This window comes from Cyanistes caeruleus, chromosome 11, assembly GCF_971803275.1.
Source record: "Cyanistes caeruleus chromosome 11, bCyaCae1.hap1.1, whole genome shotgun sequence".
In the NCBI taxonomy this organism is placed as follows: Eukaryota; Metazoa; Chordata; class Aves; order Passeriformes; family Paridae; genus Cyanistes; species Cyanistes caeruleus.
Window position 1 is genome coordinate 20232299 of NC_141711.1, and position 25534 is coordinate 20257832.

The window sequence follows — 25534 nt, forward strand, 5'->3', positions numbered from 1 at the left end:
AAGTGCAGCTGCTCTGCTGTGAATTCTGCAGTGCACCCCTAAGAAAACACTGGGCTGGAGCAGCCTGGGAAGGTCACAGATTCCAATGTTTCATCACTATTGTCTACATCAAAATCACTTGGCAGAATGATTAAACACAAAAAAAATCTGAGTAAGAAAAACCATCAACTTATGCATGAAAAATGAGATTATGGCATCAGAACGAAGGGCACTGCAAATATGCTGACCAGGAAATCACTTCAAAGTGAACTGTGGTAAATGTGGCTTGGCCCTGCTGCTTGGGAAAGATGTGTTTTCTATTTATGGTACATATCCATTTTTTTAATGTTTACACTCCATCATTTGGGCTGAAAGGGCAGAGAGAGGTGACAAGTTGGAACAAGCCTGTCTCAAATGAGCCCCTCTGCACATTCCCAAACACGACCACCACCTCATCCTGGACAACTGCAAACATAAAGGAATAAGTGCAAAAACAGGAATGCAAAAATTAAAACAGCAATTAAGCCATAAGATTACGGTCAGGCAGAATAAAAGGTCACTGAAATAAATTAAGTATAATAATCTTACAATACAGACATGCAGAATGTGACACATACTAAAATAATAACATCTCAGAAAGGTAATGTTTACATTTTCTACACCAGCAAGGATGAGCAATGTGTGTGACTTGGACTTGAGGTGTATTTCATGTCCTAGTACCAGGCAAGGGCATGGTGGAGTGTTAGGACATAGAGTAGAAACTACTGAAAAAGAGATTATAGTGGCTAAACCCAAATCATGCCCTGCCTGTGCTGGGCAGCAGAGGGAATGTCAGCTACAGAAGGTAGGCAGTCTGAAGATTTTGTGGGTTGTTGCTCCTTGATGCAAACTCTAGCCAGAAATTCCAACCCCTATGGATGCTCTGGTGGTTGCCACTGCAATGCTGAGCCCAAGGCGAGAAAAGAATTTTATTTTATACTTTTTAAATAAAGGCATCAGGCAGCTAGACACAGGAAACACATTTCACAATGCACTGACACTCAATTTAAAACACTAGAAATAGTATCTATAATCCTGGTGAAAAAAAGCCCCAGCTTCATAAAGAAATAAATGTTTCACTGAGAAGTTGCAGCGTTCAGGGGCTCTGCATCCTCTCCATCCAAGAAGGTCAGAGCCACCTTCTGCTCTAGTGAGAGCCCCAGACCTAATCTAATACTGGAAGAAAACAGTCTAATTCAGCCTCTTGGGTTCAGCCTACACTCCATTTGAGTGTATTTCAGTCTATAAGCCCCAAGGCTCACACAGGTTGCCTCATCACCAACCTTAACTCTTCATCCAAGTGATTTTAGAGTTACTTTGTCTGTTTGTAGCCGCTGCCCCAGCTTAGGGCAGACCCCACACCCCAAACTCCTCCACCTCCTCCTCAGCTGCTGCATCCCCCAGACCCCGCAGGCCACTCACGCTGCTCAGAGCAGGGTCCCTTCTGGCAGCAGCTCCCTGCAGGTGCAGCTCCGCCAGAGAAGATACTGAGCCCACCAGAAAGTTCCTCCTGGGACAGAGGATCTCCCCCAGGGTGAGGCTCCTCCTGCACCCTCACTGCAGAGGTCCACCCCCTGCTCCTCCTTCCTGCCTGACAGTTGTGCAGCTCATGGCATTTGACAGGGCTTTCTCCACTCCACAGGCAGCTGGTTAACCCTTTCCTTGGAAAAACAGGAATGCCAATTTTTGCCATCTAAGGAATCCTGGTGCCTTTGCTCCCACTGCTACTACCCCAAATTCAGATGAAAACCTCACACCCTCTGTCTGTGTGGGTGATGGTACCTGCATCAGGTACCTCTGCTGGTACCTCATTGCTTTTGTCTTCAGCTTTCCCTGCCAGACACTTCTGCTTCAAAAATACCCCTTTACAATGACCTTTCAACAGCTTCTCTGCCATTGCTTGTTCTGTGTGATAATCAACATCTCCCACCTCTCTGAAGCTGCCAGTATAAAGCCAGTTTTACAAAACTATAATAATTTACCATCTAATTCTGAGCTGTGTAAAGGTTGCTGCCATAAAAATGAGTTGGCTCAGGCTTTAATCAGTGTTTAAAAAATGGCTACTTAAGTCTAAAAATTGAAATATAACATCTAATTAGGAATCCTCTGATTAATAATTATTCTTTGCCATCTTGGATATTGCTTTGATACACGAGGCTTAGGAGCCTTGCAAAGTCTTAATTACCAATATTCCAGATGGCTGTGAGGTGTGCACAGAGCTTCTGTGGGTACGTGGTGCAATGAAGAGCTCGATGCTCTCCGTGGCTGCAGGTGCACACACACATTCCCAGTAACACCAGCTCCCACTCTGGGACTGGGTACCTGAACAGTCTCACACTCAGGACATGAGGCTACAGAGCCTAAAATCAGAAGGGCCTCTTGCAGCCACTCTGTGAAGCTCTAGAGCCCCAGGAGGTGTCCCCTAAGCTGCCCACACTGGTTGTATTGAGGCCATATCTGAAGGACCAAAACAGAGCCAACATCCCTCGTGCCAAAGGTAATAAACACTGTGATAAAGAACCATGGAATAACAACATGGAGTAGCCATGTGGCTCTAGGTTCACAGAATCACAGGATGGCTTGGGTTGGGAGGTACCTTATCCCAACCTCCCTGCAATGGGCAGAGACACCTTCCACTAGACCAGGTAGCTCCAAGCCCTGCCCCACCTGGCCATGAATAACAAGGACAAAGGCAAGGAACTCCCCCAGCCATCAAATCCATTCCCAGTCTCTGAGAAGCTGCAGCATGGTCAGCAGCCAGCACATCCATGGCTGCACACACTCACCTCCCTGCAACACCATGGAGGCTGCTACAGCCACAGGATGAAGATAACTGCACTGCTCAGCAGTTTCTGAGGCCTTTTGTGGGGTTTAAATTATTTCCAAGTGGCTCTGGGTTGAAAGCAACACTCTAAGAGGAGTTAAACTACTGAGCATCAGTACCTTGGGCTGTATTTGTGGCCCATGGAGATAAAATCAATGACAGAGATTACTGAAAATATTTGATGCAGCTGCACCCAGTCAAACACACTCCAAGTGTAGAGCTGTAAGCTTACACAAGCCTGAAACAGCTTTGTGTAACCCAGAGCTCAGATACCTCAACTTCTACAACACAGTATACACTCAGCAGCACTGACACCTCATCAAAATATGCTTTTGAACCTTCCAATGACAAGACCCAACAGCAGTCAAGGACATGTACTCACACAGGTTACTTTTCGGTAGATTTGAGCAGCATTCTGGCATTCTGAGTAAGGGTATTCTGAGGTAGCCATTTCCAGCATGCACATTCCAAACGCGTAGACATCCACAGATTCATCGTAGTGTTCCTCATACATCTCCGGGGCCATGAATTCTGGTGTGCCTACACAGACACACAAAGAGAAATGCTGATTTTTTACAGGAGTCTAAATGGCTTTAACCACAAGCTTTTTCACCTTTAAGAAGAGTGCCCAGTACAACTGTGTATAGGTGCATGCAAGATCATTTCAGAAGAGCTCAAGCATCCCCCAGGGAAGAAATCCAAGATCGATGTATGCACTTCCATGCCCATGGCTTGCTGACAATAACCCACAGGGGGGAAGCAGGGTGGAGGGGAAGCAGGGCAGGGAGGAAGGGGAAGAAAAAGAATGAAAAATTTCAAAAATTAAGAAGAAAATGAGCTATGGTTCATTTCCTGCCTATACTGAAGTGATAGAATGGTTTCTGGCTGGCTGGAGAGAAGGATGTGCACAGGGCTGGGGAGGTGAAAAGGGGAGAAGAGAAACTTCACTCTTGTTTTTCTCACTGCAAATTTGCATTTTTTTTGTTTCCTCCAGAGATACAGAGTAACCACCAGCAGGCAGACAACACTTTGAAAGCCAGTAGTATCACAAATCACCTACAGAGTCATGCACAAAACATCAAACCTAATTCTGTCACTGGTTTAGTGGGACAAATCAATGAGGCTACTCACAGAACAAGGTCCTACTCAATAGGGATTAAGGGGCTGGGAATCTGATGCAACTGGGTAAATACGAAGTGAGGCACTGGGAGCTGCAGCTTGGGGACAAGCAGCAACTTCCAACACCTGCAACATTTGCTCTGCAAACTACTCAGAAAGGGAGGGGCTTATAAAGCAAATATATAAAACCATATATGTTAATAATTATTAATATATATTTTAATAATTATTTATATATTAATACTTGGCTAATTAATTCCAGGAACTGTATCTCATACTGTAATGCATGCTTAGGAGTAATGACAAGTTTATTTCCTTTCTACATAGAAAAGATGAAGGAAGAGAGATCAATGCAATGGTGTATCAAGGGACAGTAGAAGCAAGCTGTTGGGATGCCAAAAAGAGAGTGCCAGGTCTTGGACCATGAGAACAACCAAGATAAACTCTGCCTGCCCAGGCTCAGCACCCAAACTGTCCCCAGCCCTGGCAGATCCCATCAGTACTTGGTTATGTCATCACTAATCAGCAGCAAAAACACAACTGTAATTAAAGTAACGTAGAATTAGAAAAAACAGTTCAGGCTATGGCAGGATGGTTTGGATTGGAAGGTACCTTAAAGATCATCTCATCCACCCCCTGCCCCAGGCAGGGACACCTCCCACTGTCCCAGGCTGCTCCAAGCCCTGTCCAGCCTGGCCTTGGGCACTGCCAGGGATCCAGGGGCAGCCACAGCTGCTCTGGGCACCTGTGCCAGGGCCTGCCCACCCTCACAGTAATGTTTGCTCCTAATATCCAGTTTAAATCTCTCTTCCTCCAGTTACAAGCCATCACCCAAGTCTCTAAAGAAACTGAGGGAACCCCATCCCTGGAGGTGCCCCAGGCCAGGATGGATGGATCTTGGAGCAACCTGGGATAGCAGAAAGTGTTCCAGCCATGGCAGACAAGATGATCCAATCCAAACCATTCTAGGATTCCCTGACTTGTTCTGTACTCTTTTAAAATGGCAACATAAAGGACAACCCTCAAAATTAGTGTCTGCTTTTTCTGAAGTAGATTAGACCTAGCTCATGAACAAGCATTTCTGTAAAATCAATTGTGCAAAATTCAAGACTGATGTCTTCCCTTGTTTATGTTCCTTCAAAGGTACCTCGTTCCTCCAGCCTTAGCAAATCAGCCAGAGCCATGTCATGGAGGCTCAGAGTAGTCCCTCTCTCTGGGTTTTTGTTCCAGCTCTCACCAAGGCACAGATTGATGCTCAGAAAGGGTTAACAGCTGCCACAGGGAATTATTTTGGAGCTGCTGCCTTGTTTTAGGAGGAACACAACTCAGGAGCAGGACTGAATCTCATGAATTACAGAGCATTTAAAACAAATCTGAAAAAGTGATTGCAATAGTCTAAGAAGCAAATGGAATACTTGGCACCATTCCAAAGCAGGACAAAAATGACATTTCCCTCCCATTCCTTGGGGTGGAAAGGAATACCTACAAGCATCCTTCAACATAACAGCCCAGCTGAACGTGAAGCTGCTCTTGGCAGGAGCAGGTTTGCCCTGGCTGGGCTCCTGCAGAGACACTGCAAGGTGCTGACTTCATCCCTTCCAGCCAACGTGAAATGCAGCTACTGATATGCCTTTAGAGCTACTCCCTCTGCAGAGGGTGCAGCATTACTCATCACCAGCGTTTCCAAGGCTCCTTAATTCTCTCCTTGGAGCAGTACTACTCATGAAAATTATAAGCTCAGTTTTATTGCCAAAATAAATGCAGACACTTTGCCAGCATCCTGCAGCCCTTCCACTATCAAATTCCTTTCAGACATGAGTGCATTTTGATGGTGTTCTGTTCTCAACTGATTTTAAAAAGTCTGTATGGGTATTACTAATATTCTTACCAATACTGGTATTACTGATGTTAGTCCTTGTATTGGTACTACGGATATATTCCCATTATTGGTATTACTGTTATTATTCCCAGTATTGGTACTTCTGGAATTAGTCCCAATATTGGTATTATATTATTCCCAGTACTGTTATTACTGATATTATTCCATTATGTCCCATGAACAATTGTTAACCTGCAAAAAAATTATTTGAATACTGACCCTCAACAGAGAAAAACACCAGTTACTAGAAGTTAAAAACTTGAGAATCTTAACAAATGTAAACAAACATGAGTTCACTTAAATCAGTGAGGTTAAGCAGACCCACAGCAGCCAAGCCCATATTTGAAATTTCTGTTGTTTTGAGTTCACTGGTACTGGGCTTGGTACGAATTAAGGATGATACAGGAGGAAGGAGAAGAGGAAGTTATGATACCATTACCTAGTGATTCCCATTTTTATAGTGGTATAAAGGCAACAGTCCCAAACCCATTTTAACCTCTAATTACCAATCTGCAACTTAAAAACCACTAATGCAAAATGGGAAAGGAAGATGTTAAATAGACAGCCACGATACTGACCGAGGAAAGCCAAGGAGAACAGGAGCATTACCTATGACACTTTTGGCAAACGAAGCTCTCTTGAGTGTTGCCAGACCCAAGTCTCCTATTTTCACAGATCCAGTTGGTCCAGTAATAAAAATATTATCACATTTCAAGTCTCTGTGAATTATTGGTGGAGTTCTTGTGTGTAAGAAAAGAAGACCCTTCAGGATCTGCCGACACCAACTCCGCAGGACTTTAGGTTTCATCACTTTAAATCTCTTCAGATACCTAGAACACAACACACACACACAAGTGGGTATAAAGGAAATGAAAAAAAGTTTATTAGGGATTTGAAGGGCTTTAACAGCTGAAAGACCATTGTGGATAAAAGCCCCTTACTAGATGCCACAAGAGCAGCACAGAAATATCCCAAAATCAAATGAAACAAATCTTTTGAAAGGAGGAATTAGAGCATTCAGTTTTAGAGAAGACGATAATAAGCATTTTTGGGGCAAATACAACCAAATATTTTGAAGTCTAATAGTTCAGCAATTCATTTCATGGAGAGAACATCTTTAGAATATGTTCACATATTTCAAATCAGAAGAATACTGAAGTTTAATTTTAACCACAAGACTTGGACCTTGTTACCATGCACCTGCATTTCCTTCCATTTACCTGAAGGGCTGGCTGGGAGGGGACGTTTGGGGAAGATGCAGGGCCTGCTAATGCACTGGCAGAGTAGCACACTGGCTGAGTACTGCTCCCATTGGGGCTGAAAATCTGTTCCTGAATCCATGCCAACTGCTTTATATCAACCTTAACAAGACTGTCAGTACCAGAGCTATTAATTAATATTGTTTAGGAGATAACCCAGAGCACCTTCAGCTTCTCAGAGATTCTACCATTCAAGTGCTGTTCCATTTGAATTCCCTAACAAAACATGCAAATACAAGCACAAAAGCAAGCACAAAACACACCCTGACAAATGCAAACGTCACAGGCGGAAGATGAAACACGCCAGAGAACAGCCTCGAGTTGCATAACCGAAACAGGGAAGCAGGCAGAAAGAGATGGAGGCCAAAATTCTGCCTGTCAAATAACTGCAGTTCAAATGTGGGGACAAATGACAGACACCAGAGAACAGCTCCATTTTTTGCTTTTATCTGGAGATGGCTTTTTTCAGCATACAAAAGTAGGATTTTTCTATAAATGCCTGCTGCTATTCTTAGCCCCTTGCCAGGAGCGCAGTACTTACGTCTTCAGCGTTCCAGAGGTCATCAGCTCGGTAACCAGCACGATGCATCTTTTGCCTTTTGCACAGGATTCCCAGAAGTCATAAAACCTCACAATGTTTGGATGCTGCAGACCCTTCAACATTTCTGCTTCCTCTTTAAATCTCTGCCTCTCTACTTTTGTGAGTTTTCTGTCCTATAAGCCAAAATGAGACATTATTATTAGTGACGGACAAAAATAAAGGCTTTGCACTGCCAGGGCGTTCAGAATTTTCAATTTGTTTTATGCTTGTGTCAAGAGCAATTATAAAATCTTTTATGTAAGAGAGCAGCAGCGTGTATGAACTAGGGCACTCGGCCTAAATCCAGTATCAGGAAGACAAAGAGATGCCTGTGCTATGCCATGCTCATGACAGCACTAATATTTCAGGCACCCATGAACACACCCGTGGCATGATGGACCAACCCTCTGCTATTTCTTCATGTTTGGGTGTTGTGAGGCTCCTTATCCAAAGGATTAATAGCCACAGGATGTCATTTCCAGGTCCAGATGTTCTCACAGCCAGGATGGGTCCCACTGCCCTCAGCTGCTCCTGAGATGCTCTGGCACAGAGCACCAGCTGAGGTCCCTGCTCACCACACTAGGCTCTACAGCCCATCCTTTTTACCTCAGACTAAATAAAAACCATGTCATCTTCCAAAAAACCCAAACACATCCATTTCTCTATGTGTTTGCTGTTCTGCTTCATTTTACAAACTTTTCCCTTCTTTTTGGTAAAGGAAGTGTTTCTAGCTGTCCTTCAGCTTCCTCCATAGGCTGCATATGCACAGAAATCCTTTAGATTAGAAATGTGAAAATGTCATGTTCTACTACTCCAGTTTTCCCAGAGAATTTCAGGGCATTTCCCACAAGCTCTGGGCTGTGATGAGACCCTGCCCAGAGCACACAGAGCCCCTCTGCCCCTCCCATAGCTCAGGAGAAGCTCCAGGGGTGCCTGGCCCCCCGCAGCACATGGAGACCTCCAACAGGCAGCCTGGACACTCGCTCCATCCTCTTAGGACGATGAAACAGAACAGCAGGGGAGTTCCACCCCAGATCCCACCATCATGCCTGCCTGGTCTTCCCCCCTTGGCCAAAGCATTGCGCACCCCTGCCCTAGAAACTGAGCTTTTGGGATCTTTAGAAGGTACTCTTACTCAGGAAGCCAAAGGATCACCAATCACCAAGATGAATTAGTTCATATTTAAACCTCAGACTTCTTCCTTTTCTCAAGTCACTTAGGCATGCCTATACAAGCTGCCCTCCTGTGTACACGCAGTGAATTAAATGGGAACACAGCTGACTTGTAGCCAAGATGCGAAAGGATCAGCCACTGCCATTTCCACAGCCTGCCCTCACCACAAGCCCAGACAGTTCAAGATGGGAATGAGAATTCCCATGGCTACAAACGTGTCAGCTTCACACGGAGACCATCAGAGGAAACACAGGGTTGGAAGCATGATTTGGCTCTTGGTGGATGACAAAACTGTGCCACAGTGCTGTGTGTGCATGGGGGGAGAGTTTCCATCAGTTCTGGGGCTTGTTCAGGGCGTTCTCTGTTCCCTCTGAGATCCATGGAGCAACATCAGACCAAACACTGCCCAAGCAGCAGCAGCCCTGGGGCTGGGCAGGGCAGGATGACCGTGGTGACCTGGTCTGGTGCCCAGAGCAGCCAGAGCCAGCCATCCCCACAGGGACAGGCACACCCAGAACACCCACAGCCCAGCCAGGCAGCCCCTCTGCTGCTCTGCACCAGCTGCCTTTTCTCTAAAGCAAAAAAACCCAAAAAATACCCAACAAAAAACCAGGCTGTCTAACGAGTCAGGCAAGAGGAGCCACAGAATTGCTCTCAAATCCATCACTCCTTCCCTACTGCTGAGCTTCCTTCTAATTTAAAACCTGTAGAATAAATCAGACACACTGCTGTTAGGAAGGAGAAGGAGCAAGTCCCTGTGCAAGGCAGGAAGAGCAGAGTGGGAGCTGGCAGAGAAAAGGAAAGATGGCCACACAGATCCAGCAGATTTGCAATTACTTTCCAATTAAAAAAAAAGAAAAAAATAATAATACCATAGGTATTAACTCTCATTTCCAGGTTTCTGAGTACCATGAGAACTTTTCCGCTGCTACTTTATTAGTAACTTTTAAAACTGGCCTTCAGCAGACAACCATATTCTGTATATTCTACATATTAAGAGCAGTGTTGTTTTGGCAACTGCAACCTAGTGATTCTGGAAGGCAAATGTGTGTTTTATTTGTAATTACAGTAGAAAAAAACCCAACTGTAAATCTGGTTTTTTTTCTTTCATCAGATTGATATCTGAGCATTGTTTTCCAGCTGGAGAGGCAAGGTGAGGGCCAGGGCAGAGCGGACACTCCTGTGGCTGCAGTCTCCACCACGGGAGGGGCCTCTGGTGCTGTCAGGGCTCAAGCAGCCTCCTCTAAATTCCTCCAGGCTGAACCTGACACTTGAGTCGCTGGTGAAAACATAAGCTGATTCTGAAAGGGCTTAAGGGTCAAAGTGTTTTCTACTCTGAAGCAGCAGAAACACCTGTTTAACTGCATGACTCACTCAGGGTTTAATCCAAACCCCAGAAACCTTCACTGGGGTCACAGACACTCATTCCCCATCGGATAATGCACACAAGGCAAAACGTCCTCATCCTGAAGCTAAGGGTATGTATAAGCCTGAAACAACCTCCAGGCATTACATTTCAAGATAGAGAACAGGATGGTTTGGAAAGGTCATGACAAAGAGAGGTGGTAATGGACTCATGGAACAGTTTGGGTTGGAAGGGGCCCTAAAGATCATCTGGGTATGAGGAGGAAATTCTGCCCTGTGAGGGTGGGCAGGCCCTGGCACAGGTGCCCAAAGCAGCTGTGGCTGCCCCTGGATCCCTGGAAGTGTCCAATGCCAGGCTGGACAGGGCTTGGAGCAGCCTGGGATAGTGCAAGGTGTTCATGGACAAGATGGCATTTAAGGTCCCTTCCAACACAAACCTTTCTGTGATTCCATGAATTTCCAATTTGCACTTTACAGCCTCAATCCTGGTAAATCCCACTCTCATTTAAACTGGATTAATATGATATTTGCAACAGGAAGATACAAATAAATACCCTATCTATAATCAAATTTCTGCTAATCCAACACATGTATGTTCTCTGCTTCTCCCTATTCATCACAGCCAGGGCAAAAAAATGCATCTCTCTGTTAATATAAAATTTATCCCTTCATTAAGTTCCTTATGGGGAACAACAGCAAAGACAGGAATTAGTAAGTAAAGGTGTTAACAAAAGGAAAGGGAAAACTTACAAATTAAATTTCTGGAATGGCACCCAAATTAACAGCAGGAACATGTTCAGTTAGTCATCCCCAAGCATCATTTCCTCCAGGTTATAACATATGGGCTCTGACTAAGGATCTGAAAATTATACAAGCAGGAGACTGGCTTTCACCTGAGCCTTCAGGAGATTTCCAAGATTAACAAACGAGGTCAATAGCTTGTCTGGGGGCAATTTCTTGCCTAATTCTTTGCAAGGAGCAAACAGATTTGGGAATCAACTCCATCCCCCCACCATGAAGAAAGGGGTTCTTACAAAGACTACATAATTTTTTTACATTCAATGCGTAGAGCCATATAGGAGCAGGGTCTGGAGCACAGCTGTTGCTAACTAGAAAGTTGCACTGCTTTGCAGTTTCACAGATTTTTTTATTTTCTCCTTTTAAAGTCTTGAATTTTCACAAATGTTAAAAAATTTTAAATTACTTTAAACACTTGGATATCTTACCTACTTCCTAGCCTAAGGATTTCTGTGTCCAGCTAGCCTATAAATACTGTTTTCTTAAGAATTTTGTGTTTTGCTTTTAAATTCTCAAAGTGACATAGCTGCATTTACTGACAGCTATTTAACTTTGTCTCATTTTGAACAGACACAGGCCTGACTGTAAGGCAAGTAGGAGCATCAGGTCAGAAACAAGGGCAGGAGTCATGTCCATCACACAGAAGCCTGACCCACACTGGTGATGAAGAAAAACCAGAGGCACTTCTGACCCAGGGACAGAAATCAAATCCCTACATTGACAGAATGAACATCTGTTCAGATCATTCCATTTTCACATCTGCATTCCAACTATGTATTTTTGCTCATGCACTTCAGCTGCTCTTCTAATCAGAGACGGCCTCACGTGTGAAATCAGCCACGGGATCCACTGCCAGCTGTCTCCTGTGGAACTGTCTGTAGCTTCCCATGGATTTATAGACAGGAGCACAGTTCTGCTGTCATGTACCAGCCCTATGTCTTTAGTATCATCCTGCCTATGCCATAAATGTTTAATAGCATACAGGACCTTTCATTCAGACACCCTACACTCACTTATAAGCACTTATCACTCAAAGCAATCCTAAAGGATAAAATCCCTTCCCTGTGAACAAACAGCAGACGCCATCAGACAACTTGCAGATCAAGAAAAAAAAATTTTTACAGCTTCATTCTGTATCAGAATCCAGCCAACATTCTTCTTCAGCCAGTCACCCTCAGTGAAGTTACAGCCTGCTATTTGTCAGCAGCGCTACTGAAGCGCAGGGGGGTTTCCCAAGGGGAACTCATTTTCCAAAGGCATAAAAGCAGTCCCTGTCCCCATGGATACTCACAATTCAGTGAACAGGAGCTATGGAACAGGCTAAGGAAGATTTACTTACTTTCCTGAGTCATTGCTAGAAATCTATGGAAAATTAGGAGTTTATTTCAGACCTTTATGGCTAAATTTGGCACAGCAGAAGAGGCTGAGTGGGCTTTTTTGCTGGATGCAATCATAGCTCGCTGCTTTCTAAATTGATTAAGGCACATCTCAAAGCCTTACAGCAGAGGAACACTGGGATTCACATCTTATGTTGAACCTCAGAACTTGAGCAGCTCATCCTGCAAGGGCAGGAGGAAGGGGAGTCAATACCCCAAATCTCCAATCCCCAAGAGCCACAAACACACCCAAGAAACACAACACCACGGACAGAGCACGTGTTTTAAAAATTAAAACCTCCCAACACCGTGGGCAGAGTGTGTTTTACAGGTGAAAACCTCCCAACATAACCACATCATGACAGTCCATGCTTAAACAAAAAAAGTTCTTGTCACGAGCAATTAAATTAATTTCAGGTAGCACCTCCTTAACTTCCTTAATTACCAGTGCTTCACAGGCTCCACATAACCTTGTGATTGCAGATGAAATACCAAAACAGTTCTTACTTGCCTCACAAAACACCTTTTTCAAAGGAAACTCTGAAATCAATGTGTAAGAAAAGCTCCACAACACCAGATCCCCTCTGAAAGGAAAAAGCCCTAATCACAAAAAAACCACTTCAGGCATGTCATGAGAATCTGGTGTTTCTTTGGAATCCCTTCTGAGTCCAGCATCCACTGGAGTTTAAGCAACAATTGGTTGTGTTTTTAAAAAGGGTTTTGCTTCACCTACTTCCCAAAACCCACACACACAGTAACTGGGCAGGAAAATGACCCTCATTGCAGTGCTGGACTTGTCAGCACAGGAGGGATGCTCCAGCCATCCCTTGGAGGCTCAATCACAGGCTGGCCCACAGCAGGACAGAGACAATTCAGTGCTGCTGCCTAAAAAAAATCACCTTCAGAGAGGTGGAAATGAGGGGGAGGGAGCCAGAGAGAATCCACTGCCCTTGAAGGGCTGAGCTTCCTGGTGTGCTGTGAGCATTAAATCTGTCAGCACCAGCCCAGGGCAGAGTGCTCGTGGGCTTCTGCCATCACACCTCCCTTCTGAGGGCAGTTTGCAAATGAACTTATTGTATAGGCATGGAATCCCCTTGTATTTTCTGGTCTGGTGGCAAGTCATGGGGGTTGGAAGATGATCTCTGAGGTCACTTCCAACTCAAACCAAGTCAAGGATTCTATGATTCTCTTTGCTGTGTGTTTGCTACACAGACATGGTATTTTTCCTAGAGATGCCACCCCTTGCCCAGCAGAGACCTTGCCAGAGAAGCCCTACCATCCTCTGCAGCCTGGCAGGAGGCACCAAAACTGTTGTTATTTCCCCAGTGTTACCAAACAGTGTGCAGATGTTAATGCTCCCTTGGCCAATGAGCTTCACCAACAAAACTTGGCACAAAGAATTACCAGAACAAGCAGTCTGATTTAGCTTTGCTCTGGCAAATTTAATCTTGGGGCAGCATTCAATCCTGCCTTTCTAACAAGAAAACAGCCTTTTCATCCCATTATTGTTACCATCTAACAATTGCATATTTCACTCTGTAGAACACTCTTAAAGTGAAATATTCCTACCAGTGAATTAATCATAGTTCACCAGGAGCCCTAAGCAGGCTTAGGATGCTCAGCTGGTCTGAGATCATGGTTTAGGAATGGTACTCCCCAGTTTGGTTCCCCATAGTGAGATTTGCCAAGCCAAACACTGCTTTCTCTCACTCCCCTGTTTCCCACTCCCCTCAGTGGCAGGATGCAAAGTAGAATATGTATTTTCTGCCTCCTAAATAAAGCCCTTGGACTGTGTTGGATTTGTCAGTGAACCTCAGGTTAGGCAGCCTTAGCAATCCTAGAAGATTCCCATGGAACAGCCCTTCAGGCTTTGTGATGACATCCCTGAAGGGTGGCTTGTCTTCAGTTACACACTAATTACATTTATTTTAGGAAACTACCTCAAAGAAGTTCAAATTAGTAAGAAAACCACCACAATCCCACAAAACACCCCAAGATTCCCCACCAAACCAGACAGATGGAGTAAACTGTAGGTGAGAACTTCAGAGTTCCTCAAATCATCTTTCTTACACAGCCATGAACATACCTCTAATGTGACCAGTCTTCTAACAAAATCACCTTGTGTCACATAAAAGCAGCACTAAAAAGCCATTTCTCCTGTGATTCTGTGCTGAGCCCAGGAGAGCACTGAGCATGAGGAGATCCCCTTGGTCACAGAACCACAGAATCCCCTGAGTTGGGAAGAACCCACAAGGGTTGTTGAATCCAACCCTGGGCCTGAACAGACACCCCAAGAATCCCACCCTGGGCACCCCTGGAAGCGGTGTTCAGACGTTCCTGGAGCTCTGGCAGCCCCTGGGGCCGTGCCCATTCCCTGGGGAGGTTGTTCAGTGCCTGACCATGCTCTGGGGGAGAACCTTTCCCTGGTATCTAACCTAACCCTGCCCTGGCACAACTCCATGCTGGTCACTCAGGTCCTATCACTGGTCACCACAGGGATGAGATCAGTGCCTGGTCCCTCAGGAGGAAGCTGCAAACCACAATGAGGTTTTTCATCATCACCATCATCAGTCTCACTAGCCAGAGCTGCAGCAGCCACCTCGAGCTCTCTGTGCAGGAGAACATCTTGTACCATCCACATCTTTTATCACCACAATGACTGGAGCCTTATTGAGCTGGACATATTTTATCTTGCTCCCAGTTAAGAGCTGTCCTGGTGCCAGGCAAGCATGGAACACTTGCCCACGCAGCCTTCAGAGCGAGTTCAACATCTCAGAACTTCTCACATCCCTGTTTCCACAAAACATTCAAGACTGACCAAGATCATATGTGTCTTTATACAGACATGCTGGACTTAATTATACTGAGGGACAGGAATGTAAAACAGCTAGAAAACAGAAAAGTGATGGGTCTTTGCACAGATCTTAATCTAAACTCTAACAGTGGCTCAGTGGATCCTGGATAAAAACTTTCTCAGTTCTTCCCTCACACTGTGGCCTTCTGAGCCTCCTACACCAAGTCATTTAATGCTTCTGTGCCCACATTTTGCATTTCTAACACACACAGAAAAAGGATAAGGAGTTCCTCAGTGCACCCTGGAGATCTATGCAAGAGCAGCACACTAACCAGCAGAATCAAGAGCTCTTCTCATCCAAACCTGCTTCTAGTTTTAGCTAGGGACCTTTGAGGGGAAATACAGGAAAATATTCCTTTAAAATAATTTGCTCTTTGTTTTGAAAAACACATCCTTGGAGAGGGCCATATAATTGCAAATACCCACTTCCCAGAAAATGTCCAAAGCCAGCCTGGACAAGTCTTAGAGTGATCTGTCTAATGGAAGGTGTCCCTGCCTATGGCAGGGGTGGAACAGGATGAGCTTTAAGGTCCCTTCTAACCCAAACCATCCTGTGATTCCATGATTCTATAAACTCCTGCAGCTGAAAAGTCATGAGCCTCAGAGGCCCTGAAGCTGCTCCAGGAACACTCTGCTCTTGTTCCAGCCCTGCTCCACAGCACGAAGCAAGAAAGGACCAACTGCTCACTGCTGCTGCTGGAGGTAAAATTCAGAAGAAAACATGAGTGGGAAGAATGCAACGTGGAAACGAAGGAAAAAGCCCAACTGCTATAACAACTCAAGAGAATGGACAAGCATTCCTTGCAGGAATGCTTGCAAAGCTCTGGGAAAGTAAGGAGAGGGATCTTTCGCTGTCACAAAGCCACTCTTCAGATTGGGGTATCCCAGCTCCTAAATATTTAACAGAGCTGTGTGTCTGGAGTTTGGAAATGTCTTCCTTGTGAACCTTTCTAAGTGCTGAAAGGAGCTGTCACTTCTGGTGCATTCCTAACACCACTTGACAACCTGTTAGAAAACACTCCAAGGCAAATGCTGCACTCCCAGACAGGATCCATTCATCACAGTCTCCCATAATGGTTAGGAATTAAGCTGAAAGCATCCCATCTGTAACAAAATAGTTCCTTTTTCTTGCTTTTCCCTCCTGCAAAGCTTGACATTCTATAGCTCTGCTCAAAAGAATAACAGGAGCTTGTCAACTAAAACACACTAATAGTAAAAAATTGAACTCCCCATCCCTTGGACAGCAAGGCATGAAAGGGTAACATCAACATGGGTATGTGAGAAACAGATCTGGGCTATTTTCCAAGGAGATTGTATGTTTGGGCTGATAAATATAATAACATTGACATAATAAACTCAGATATCTGCAATGCATTTGCTTCACATTAAGAATTATAATGAAACAGAAAATATCTATTTATATAAATTAATTAAAAATTGGGTAAGCAATAAAAATACATGTCCTTGAGGACTTTTCATGAGGTTTTACATGGCTCAGGTTTTATTCTAACAAAGTGATTTGCATTTTTACAAAGAACTGTGGGGAAAAAAGCTCATTGCTAGTAACAAATGCTGCACTTTAGAAGGAATTAGGAGAGTGTTGCAGCATAAAGGTGACAGGTCGCAAAGAGGGTCTGAGCTTCTTGTGTAAACTGTGTGTGTGAGCAGCCCAACAATGCTGGGGCAGGACAGCCAGCCTGGCCATGGACTGATCCCTGCAGGGCCAGGGATGCAGCACAGGGGCAGGACAGGCAGCCTAGCCATGGACTGATCCCTGCAGGGCCAGGGATGCAGCACAGGGGCAGGACAGCCAGCCTGGCCATGGACTGATCCCTGCAGGGCCAGGGATGCAGCACAGGGGCAGGACAGCCAGCCTGGCCCCATGGACTGATCCCTGCAGGGCCAGGGATGCAGCACAGGGGCAGGACAGCCAGCCTGGCCCCATGGACTGATCCCTGCAGGGCCAGGGATGCAGCACAGGGGCAGGACAGGCAGCCTGGCCCCATGGACTGATCCCTGCAGGGCCAGGGATGCAGCACAGGGGCAGGACAGGCAGCCTGGCCATGGACTGATCCCTGCAGAGCCTGGGGTAGCCTCCTGCCAAGGAGAGCAGCTCCCAGAGCAGAGAGCACAGTGCCCTTAGCACAGACCCTGGTTTAAGGATGGGCTGTGAGAAGCAGTAAAGCTGGGCAGTGCTGACCATGCCTGAGGAGTTTGGGTTGCACAGCTTCTCTGAGTGTCAGGAATGTCCAGATTCACTGAAGAAACTCTAACAAACCAAGGTACATAGAGGAGGCTTGGACAGACAACCACAGAGCTACTTTGTGACTTGAAATCATTTTGTTACAGTCCCAGTTATGTTACAGGACACATGACCTTGGCTACAGGCCCGAAATACTGATTCAAATGGCTGTTATCAAATGTAAACAAGAAAGGTCAAATCTTGGCTAGACACCACCTATGAAAACATAAAGTCAGCAGCCCCAAATCTAAACAAATGTGAGTGATGCTCAGTGATAGGAGTCCCTGCAGCCCATCATGACAAGAATTTGAAGACTGCATAAGCAAAAAAAACCCAACCAAAACAACCCCCGTCTCGTACTTGCAGATTCCCAAGTGGTGGGCACAGACACATTCCTTATGAGTTGGTGTGTTCAAACTCCTTGATCACAGCTGTTTAGTAATTTAAAATCTGTGGCCTACAGAAGTACTGATTTTATAATGTGGTGCAAGAATTATTACGTGGACTGTATTTAACAAACAGCATTGGACAGAGACTCTACAGAAAGCAAGAATAATCAGGAAACATTACATTTAATTTTCTGAAGGATTTCAAGAAGAGAATCACAGAATGGTTTGGGTTGGAAGGGACCTTAAAGATCATCTTGTTTCCCCAGTCATGGCCATGGACACCTCCCACTGTCCCAGGCTGCTCCAAGCTCTGTCCAGCCTGGCTTTGGACACTTCCAGGGATCCAGGGGCAGCCACAGCTGCTCTGGGCACCTGTGCCAGGGCCTGCCCATCCTCCCAGGAAACAATTCCATCCCCATATCCCATCCATCCCTGCCCTCTGGCAGTGGAAACCATTCCCTGTGTCCTGGCCCTCCTTCCCTTGTCCTCAGTCCCTCTCTCTTCAGGCCCTGGCAGGGGCTCTGAGCTCTCCCTGGAGCCTTCTCCTGTCCAGGTGAGCACCCCCAGCTCTCCCAGCCTGGCTCCAGAGCAGAGGGGTTCCAGCCCTGGAGCAGCTCCAAGGTCTCCTCTGGATCACTCCAGCAGCTCCACCACTCTCATGCAGAGCCCCAGAGCTGGGTGCAGTGCTCCATGTCCCACCTGAACACACCAGAGGGGGATCAGAATCCTCTCCCAGCCAGCTGCTGATACAGCCCAGGATCCAGACGGTTAAAGAATTCTCAAAAGGCTTTCAAATGGGAAAACTGGGTTATAGGATAGAACTGCCTGGTAGTTTGAGCTTCATATTCAGATTTCGCGGAGTAGTGCAAGAAGATAGTGTTTGCAGAGACTATTTGTCAAAAAAGGTTTGTCGTATATTTAATCACATATTGTTTTCTACATTCATAAAACCCAATACATGTTAGAAAAACACAGGGAAACCTTCCACTCTCTGTTCCCTCTCAGCTGACAGGAAAAAAATGCAAAAGCTGACTTTACCAACCCCCTTAAGAGGGGGATCTATAAAGATGATAATGCTCTTGGCTACCTTGACATGCAAACAAAAAATCCTTTCCATTCGGCTGCTGTTTGACTGCAGGCACACACAGCCAAACAGAAGGATTTGCCCTCTATCAGTTTCACTAAATAAAAAGACTAAAATCTCTTCAAACTAAACATCTGAAGAAAAAAAGTAGTGCATACACATATCATATTAATTAGAGTGAACAAGCACTTCATTTGATTGCTTGAACTTGGTTTTTTTTTGTTTTTTTTAAAGAAAATTGCATTGCCAGCAAAATGTAGGATTGAAGAACCATTGGGTTCAATGCACCTTAAAATGGTTCATCCACCCATAAATAACATTACTGGTACACATTTTCACTAAAGTTTTTAAAAATAACTACTTTTTTTTCTCTGAAGATGAATCTCTTTGCTCAGGAAAACTTTTTAAATACAAAGTACAGCATCATGAAAAACATGACTAGAAGTCTGGAGCAATGACCTGGGAACTATGCCTAGTTTCCATGCTACTTTAAAAGGCTTTGTTATTATTTTTTTTAACTTTACAAAATTCAGGTACTTCATCTCTCCTTAGAGGCTTTTCTATTAATAAAGACCAATCAATATGCCCACTTATGATTTCAAAGCTGATCTCTCTGAGGTCCCTGTGATTGCATAGAATAAAAGCTTTTTCCTGCTGTGAAACAACAGCTTAATTACTAGTGAAAGAGAACCTGCAACTGGAGTAAGACTTTTTTACAGCAGTAATGGATGCTCACTGTACGGAATTTAAATCCTGGGACTGTTTCCCACAGTCCTCAGGAAAAGTGACAGGTGAGTACATGAAAGGGCTTCATCAGTCAACAAGTTATTGTGCAGTCTTGGGGAAAATGGTACTTGTACACAAAAATGAAAGCACAGATGTCTGCAGCGTGGGCTGAAAGAAAAGCAAGCAGTGGATTAACCATGTATCACCAGTACCTGCCTCACCCTGGGAAAAGGAAAGGTTGTAGGATAGGACCTTGCAGAAAACATATCCTTTTTGCATATTGCAGAGGAAATGCAGGTAAGACACCAGGATAAATACCACAAGGCATGAAAATGCCTTACAAGCTTACATAAGAGGGCAGGGCTGTTTTTAAAACTCCCTGACACATTAAAACCCAAGGCCCCACGCTTGCTTGCCATGGACTGTACCCAATATGAGGCACACACAGCAGTTTCAGTCCACCTGAACATCCAGCTGAAGTCAGGAATAGCAGTTTGTGCTTTTCTTCACAGCTCATGCTGATGTGTAGTTGGGGGGAGGTGCTGAAAAAGTTCAAAAAGCATAGCTTAAACAAAAGGGTTTGGTTTTGTTTTATCTTAAATCACTGTGCAATTTGGCAGCTGTTTAACCTCATGTGCACACACTATCAATGGACCCACCTGGGCTGTTCTTCTGCACACAAGTTCATCCCCAGAGAGGCAGAGATGTCAGTCTGAGCCCACCCTGCGAGCGTCATCGCCCAGAGCAGGCTGGACTCAATGTGCACGTACACTAAATTAACACGCCCACACTTGAGCTGAGCACAGCCTGCCCACTCACCTCAGATCCCTGCCAACCACACAGGGAGCCCTCAATTTCCTGCACAAAATGTACAGACTCATCAAGAGGAGATGCCCATGGAAATCTGGGCATTTGACAGCTCTAGCCTCACAGGAAATACACAAGAGCCGTTTTCTTCCTCCTGGTGGTAACCATACCTCCAAGCTCTTCATTCCACAAACCACTACCCTGTCAGCAAGCCAGGCTGCACCAGATTGGACATACGACACTTCTCTGACTAAACACCATCTGCTTCGTGTGCCAAGGAACGATTCCACTCACAGCCAGCCAGCACTACTCTCCAGAAGAGCACCAGTGGAAGTGATTCATGCCATTATTAAATAATACTTCTCATGTTCTACTAACAGAAGCACAAGGACCCATTTTTGGTTGTGAAAACACTGTCAAGGTCCACTGGTTTAATTTTATCCTGAAATGGGAGCATATGGAAAATGGTGCCCTAGGGAATAATGTTATTCTCCTCAACAGATGTTCTTGCCAAAGGAAACATTTGGAAGCAAAGCAGGTGTGATTGATGAGATGCTTCACAACTGTAAACCTTGGCCACAACAGCAACACCATTTCCATTTCATTTAGGGCAATATCAAGAAGAAAGAAAAGCAATTATATTACTGTAACAGAAAGTCAGGAAGGGAGCAGGACAAACACACACTCACTCTGTGTCCTTATAGAAATCATACTGTGTGTTAAAATAATGCCTAGTAAAACCAGTAATAATTAAATTTAATAATCCTTCCAATAAAGTGCTATTATTCCACAAAAAAAAAACCCTTCAACATAACGATGATAATGATACAGTAACCAATTTAGAGCTCATTTACCACTACAACAAATCAGATTAGTTCCTCTTTTGTTATTACTACTGTCTCCCTTTACCAACCTTAAGTTAATAACCAACGATTTCTTCTAGTCTATTTACTTGGTTGCTTCACTAAATACACACTGAGCCAGGAACAGACCTACTCTCAAGAGATGAGGTTTTGTGGAAAAACAAGCATTAACCTCAGTGTTTTAGCCTTACCTGAAAATGACACATTAAGACTTCACTGCTTTTGAGATTGAAGTGCTGCATTTTTCCTCTGCTACAGCCAAACCCCACCAGGTATGCTGTGACAGTACCAGCTCCACTCTTCCAGATTATCCTGAGCAGAAGGCAGCAAGGTACTCCATGCAGCATCCTTGGGAAGATTGTGTTCTTACAAACATGTGACCCTGGCAAATGTTCCCAGACACAGCATTTCTAAAAGGTATCGAGATAAGGCTCCTTCATTCTGCAGGATTCTCTATGATGTCCAGTTACCCTTGCAAATTAAGTTGTAGAAACACTGGCTGAAAACCTTTTTTCAACCCTGCCATTAAAAAAAAAAGGCAAAAGAATCACTACTAGTAGGCTATTTAAAACAAGATGAGAAAGATGGCAGGAAACACCAACATCTACTGGGAACGCCCTACCATCACTGCCACAGCTGTAAAAATGAAGGTTGATAAAGTAAGGATGACAAAATTAGTTCACATATGACCCCATCCCTTTGGGCTGGAAGGTGAATCCCAGAGGAATGGCCCCAAGAGCCAGGGCCAGGCACTGATGCTGCACCCTGCCTTGCTCTGAGGCTTCAGTGTCTCGGCTGATGGGGCACCACAAGGCACGGGGACATCTCCACGCACTGAGCAAGTCACACACTCTGCCTGTGCTGAGCAACATCCTGCTTAAAACCAGTCCAGACTTCCCCTGCTGGATAAGCCAATATCAGTCATAAACATCAGTTTATCTCTGCTCTCAAGTTCAAGGCTCCACCAGCATCAAATGCTTGGGTGAGTTTTCTGATTCTGAGCCTCCAGCCATCACCAGTAACTCCAACAAAAATCCAACCTATAAACAAAAGTGTAAATGCGCAGCCTTAGAGGCACCAAGGCTCATCAGCAGAAAGCCTTTTTTTCCTGCTTCTTTTTAAATAGGAATCACTTTCTGGAAAACAGAAATCTTTGTATTTACTGGTACATTCAAAACTCAAGGATTCCTGCAGGAGCAAACTTGGCATAACTTCAGGATACTTCAGATCTTTTAAAAAAAAATAGGCAAAACCTCACAATTCAGAACAAATACAAGCACTTAAAAATGTAATTACAAATTAAAGTGTGGGAGGTTTAAACTTTAAGTTTCCATCTTGCACTAGTACAAGGTGTTGGATGAAACCTAAAAATTTTGACAATATCTTCCGGACATTTTTGCAAAAATAGACAAGCAGTAGCTCAAGGTCTTAGAAGAAAGAGCTTCTTGTGGAAGCCTCCTACATGAGAACAACCAAGGTCAAGTGCAGGACATGCCAGATAATCAATCTTGTTCATAAACTTAGCAACCTTCATACTAAAACAATTAGAATTCTTGCCATGTCACTGTTAAAGCAAAGCTGTGCTAAATCTTTACTCCTCCTTGTTTAGTTTGCTTGAAGCCAGTCCTTCCCAAGCCAACTTCACCCTCTAGCCTTCACAGCTCTCTTCCTTAAGAGCGCCTTTTCCCTGCCTTTGCCTTTCTATGGTTATTACAGACCTCTTGGCTTGCCAGGCTAATTGAGCTGAGGTCCAGCCTTGCTTTAGAAGCGAAGTTCTCCTTTCATTTACTCATTCTGGCCCTTCATGACACATTCTTCCTTTTTGAAGACAACTGTCAGGGCAGTCCCTGCCCCAGACAATCCCTGTTGCTCTCAGGTGCCTGACTCCTCTGCAGAACAGGGATGGTTTTTGTTGACTGGCTGTTATTTGCAGTTATGCACCATAAGCCTTATGTGATCTCAAACCAGTTCAACCTCCTGTTCATGAAACAAATGCAAACACAACTTGCCAACATCTCACTTTAAAGATGAGATGACTCTTCAGTTTAGACTGGCTCCTTACCAAAGGAAAACAAACTTACATTATCCATGTGTTGGTTGAAATAACAGTGCTCACAGGACAGGCCATATCAATGTCAGTGCAGACCTTGTGACATTGAGTGTGTGACCAATGCCACGGGACAGAGCAAGAGAATTGCAGCAAGTGGATCTGCAAGTCGACAGCAAATATCACCAGCCTGCTCCCTTGCAATGATTTTTAAACTATTCCTGACAGACCTGCACACAGCTCCAGTGAGCCTGCCTAAGGAATATTTGTCAATGCCTAGCTGCTCCCTGTTCTCTAACCTTGTCTTGGTTTCAAAGACAGGTGTCTACTAAGGAGGGCAGGAGCCTCTCTTGGAATGAAAATGTAGACCCCCTCCATCCAAATTATTATAATTCTGAAATCAAGGGGTTTTCAGGCAGAGATCTGGGGATAGGAATAACAGTTATTTCCTAGTATAACCAGGCAAACAAACAACAATAACTACAGCATTAGCAAGAAAACAGAACCAGGGACCCCGTGGCAGCTTTCTCGGCCGAGACGGGAAGGGATGGAGGAGAGGCTTTGCTTCACAAACCCCTCGGGCGGGCAGTCCTGGTGCTCCTGCAGGGCTCTGAGGAACAGCCGGCTGGAACAGCAGGGATGAGCTGAGATCCTGGGCTGGTGGCTGAGGTGGATCAGCAGCTCTGCAGCGGTGGCTGGCACTGCCACACGTCCCGGCAGGACAGGGGGTACAGGGGCCCACAGGAGAAGCAGCAGCAGCTCTGTCTGGGTCATGGCCAATTCCTTTCCCCAAGCAACAACAGCTCCAAGGGTGTGCCTCTCTGAAGCTGAGAAAACCATCCAGCCCCCAGCTGCCCCCACCCTCCCTTTTTCCTGCTCCCCTTCCCCCTGTGCCCAGCCAAACTATTTGTCTTCTCAAGCACCCAAAAAGTACCAGCAGCCAGGTTTCCCTGCAACTAATAGGGAAAATTCTGTAGGGGAGAAGGAACAAAAGGATGGACACCTAACCCCCAACAAAGCTACATGTTCTAAGTAATTATTTGCCTGTACATGGCGGCCATGAAGACTCATTCACTCAACTCCTCCTTTAAGAAAGTGTTTGAGTTGTTTTTCAGACACTATTCTTCAAACAAACCTTTTCTCACTATCAGCCACACAGCTGAGATGTCTCTGTGCTGGATTCTGAAAGACCAGTCCACATCTTTCTTGAAGTGAGATGCACACAGTGGTTTGCACCAACAGCTGTGGCCAGTTATCCAAGGGAAGTGCCCAACATTTTGTACAATAAAGTTGGGGAACATCATTTGAGAGCACAGTTCATGGTTCACAACTCCCCTGCTGATACATATCCCTTCTTCTGGGAAGAGCAGAGCCCCAGCAGGTGTTCAACAGATAATTAAAATTAATCTGAAAAGCAGCCACTGCATTGCAATACTCAGCACCAGCTGAGGTTAACCTGAGTGCTCAGACTTTGAGCCATAGGTTTAGTTTACCTGTGGGACCAGGTACACAACACAGCTCTAATTCATTTTCTGGAAAACCTTCTGGGTCCTGGTGTACTCACTCTGCCTTAGAACCATGGGACAAGGTGCTCCAGGTAGAACGAAAATCCAGAAAAGGCTACAGGCACTGCAGCATTTGGGATATTAATCTTTCAACAGAAACAGCTTTTCAGAACAGCCTGAAGAGGCTCATACATCCCAATTAGATACATCCCTCCTACAGCAACACCTCAGAGGAGGTTCTGCATCCTCCTCTCCCAGCAGCTGTGTTTGTATCCAAGCCACCTGGGCCAGCCAGGTGTGCACCTCCCCCCAGTGCCACTGCTCTCATGCATGGGGTGCCTGCTGTCCCTGCCCACCACGGCAAGGCAGGCGGCCAGGCAGACACAAAAGGTGCTGCTCAGAGCAGCAGCTGAAGGGCAGCACCGATCCTGCCTCCCACTTGCAAGGCAGAGAAAAGGCAAGGACTTTCTCCACAACTCACTGCAAATGTAATACAAATGGACAAAGAGTAATTCAGGCAAAATCCTACGCAGAGGGAAGAAATCCTCAAAGCCCCATCTCACACAGAAGACTCAAATCAGCTCCACTCAGGTGAAGGAACCAGGAGAGGATTCAGGCAGTCCAGG

At 45.1% G+C, this 25534-nt stretch overlaps 1 protein-coding gene across 27 annotated transcripts in view; it reads right to left on the reverse strand.

Moving 5' to 3' along the window:
- Positions 1-25534, reverse strand: part of WNK2 (WNK lysine deficient protein kinase 2) — a 96022-nt gene that overhangs the window by 54330 nt on the left and 16158 nt on the right. For all 27 annotated transcript variants that reach the window (XM_086846302.1, XM_086846301.1, XM_086846297.1 and 24 more), the window contains exons 2-4: positions 7641-7813; positions 6450-6670; positions 3225-3382 (exon numbers count right to left, since the gene is read on the reverse strand). In XM_086846302.1, the coding sequence (XP_086702428.1) occupies positions 3225-3382; positions 6450-6670; positions 7641-7813 (552 nt within the window). The remainder of the gene's footprint in view (positions 1-3224; positions 3383-6449; positions 6671-7640; positions 7814-25534) is intronic.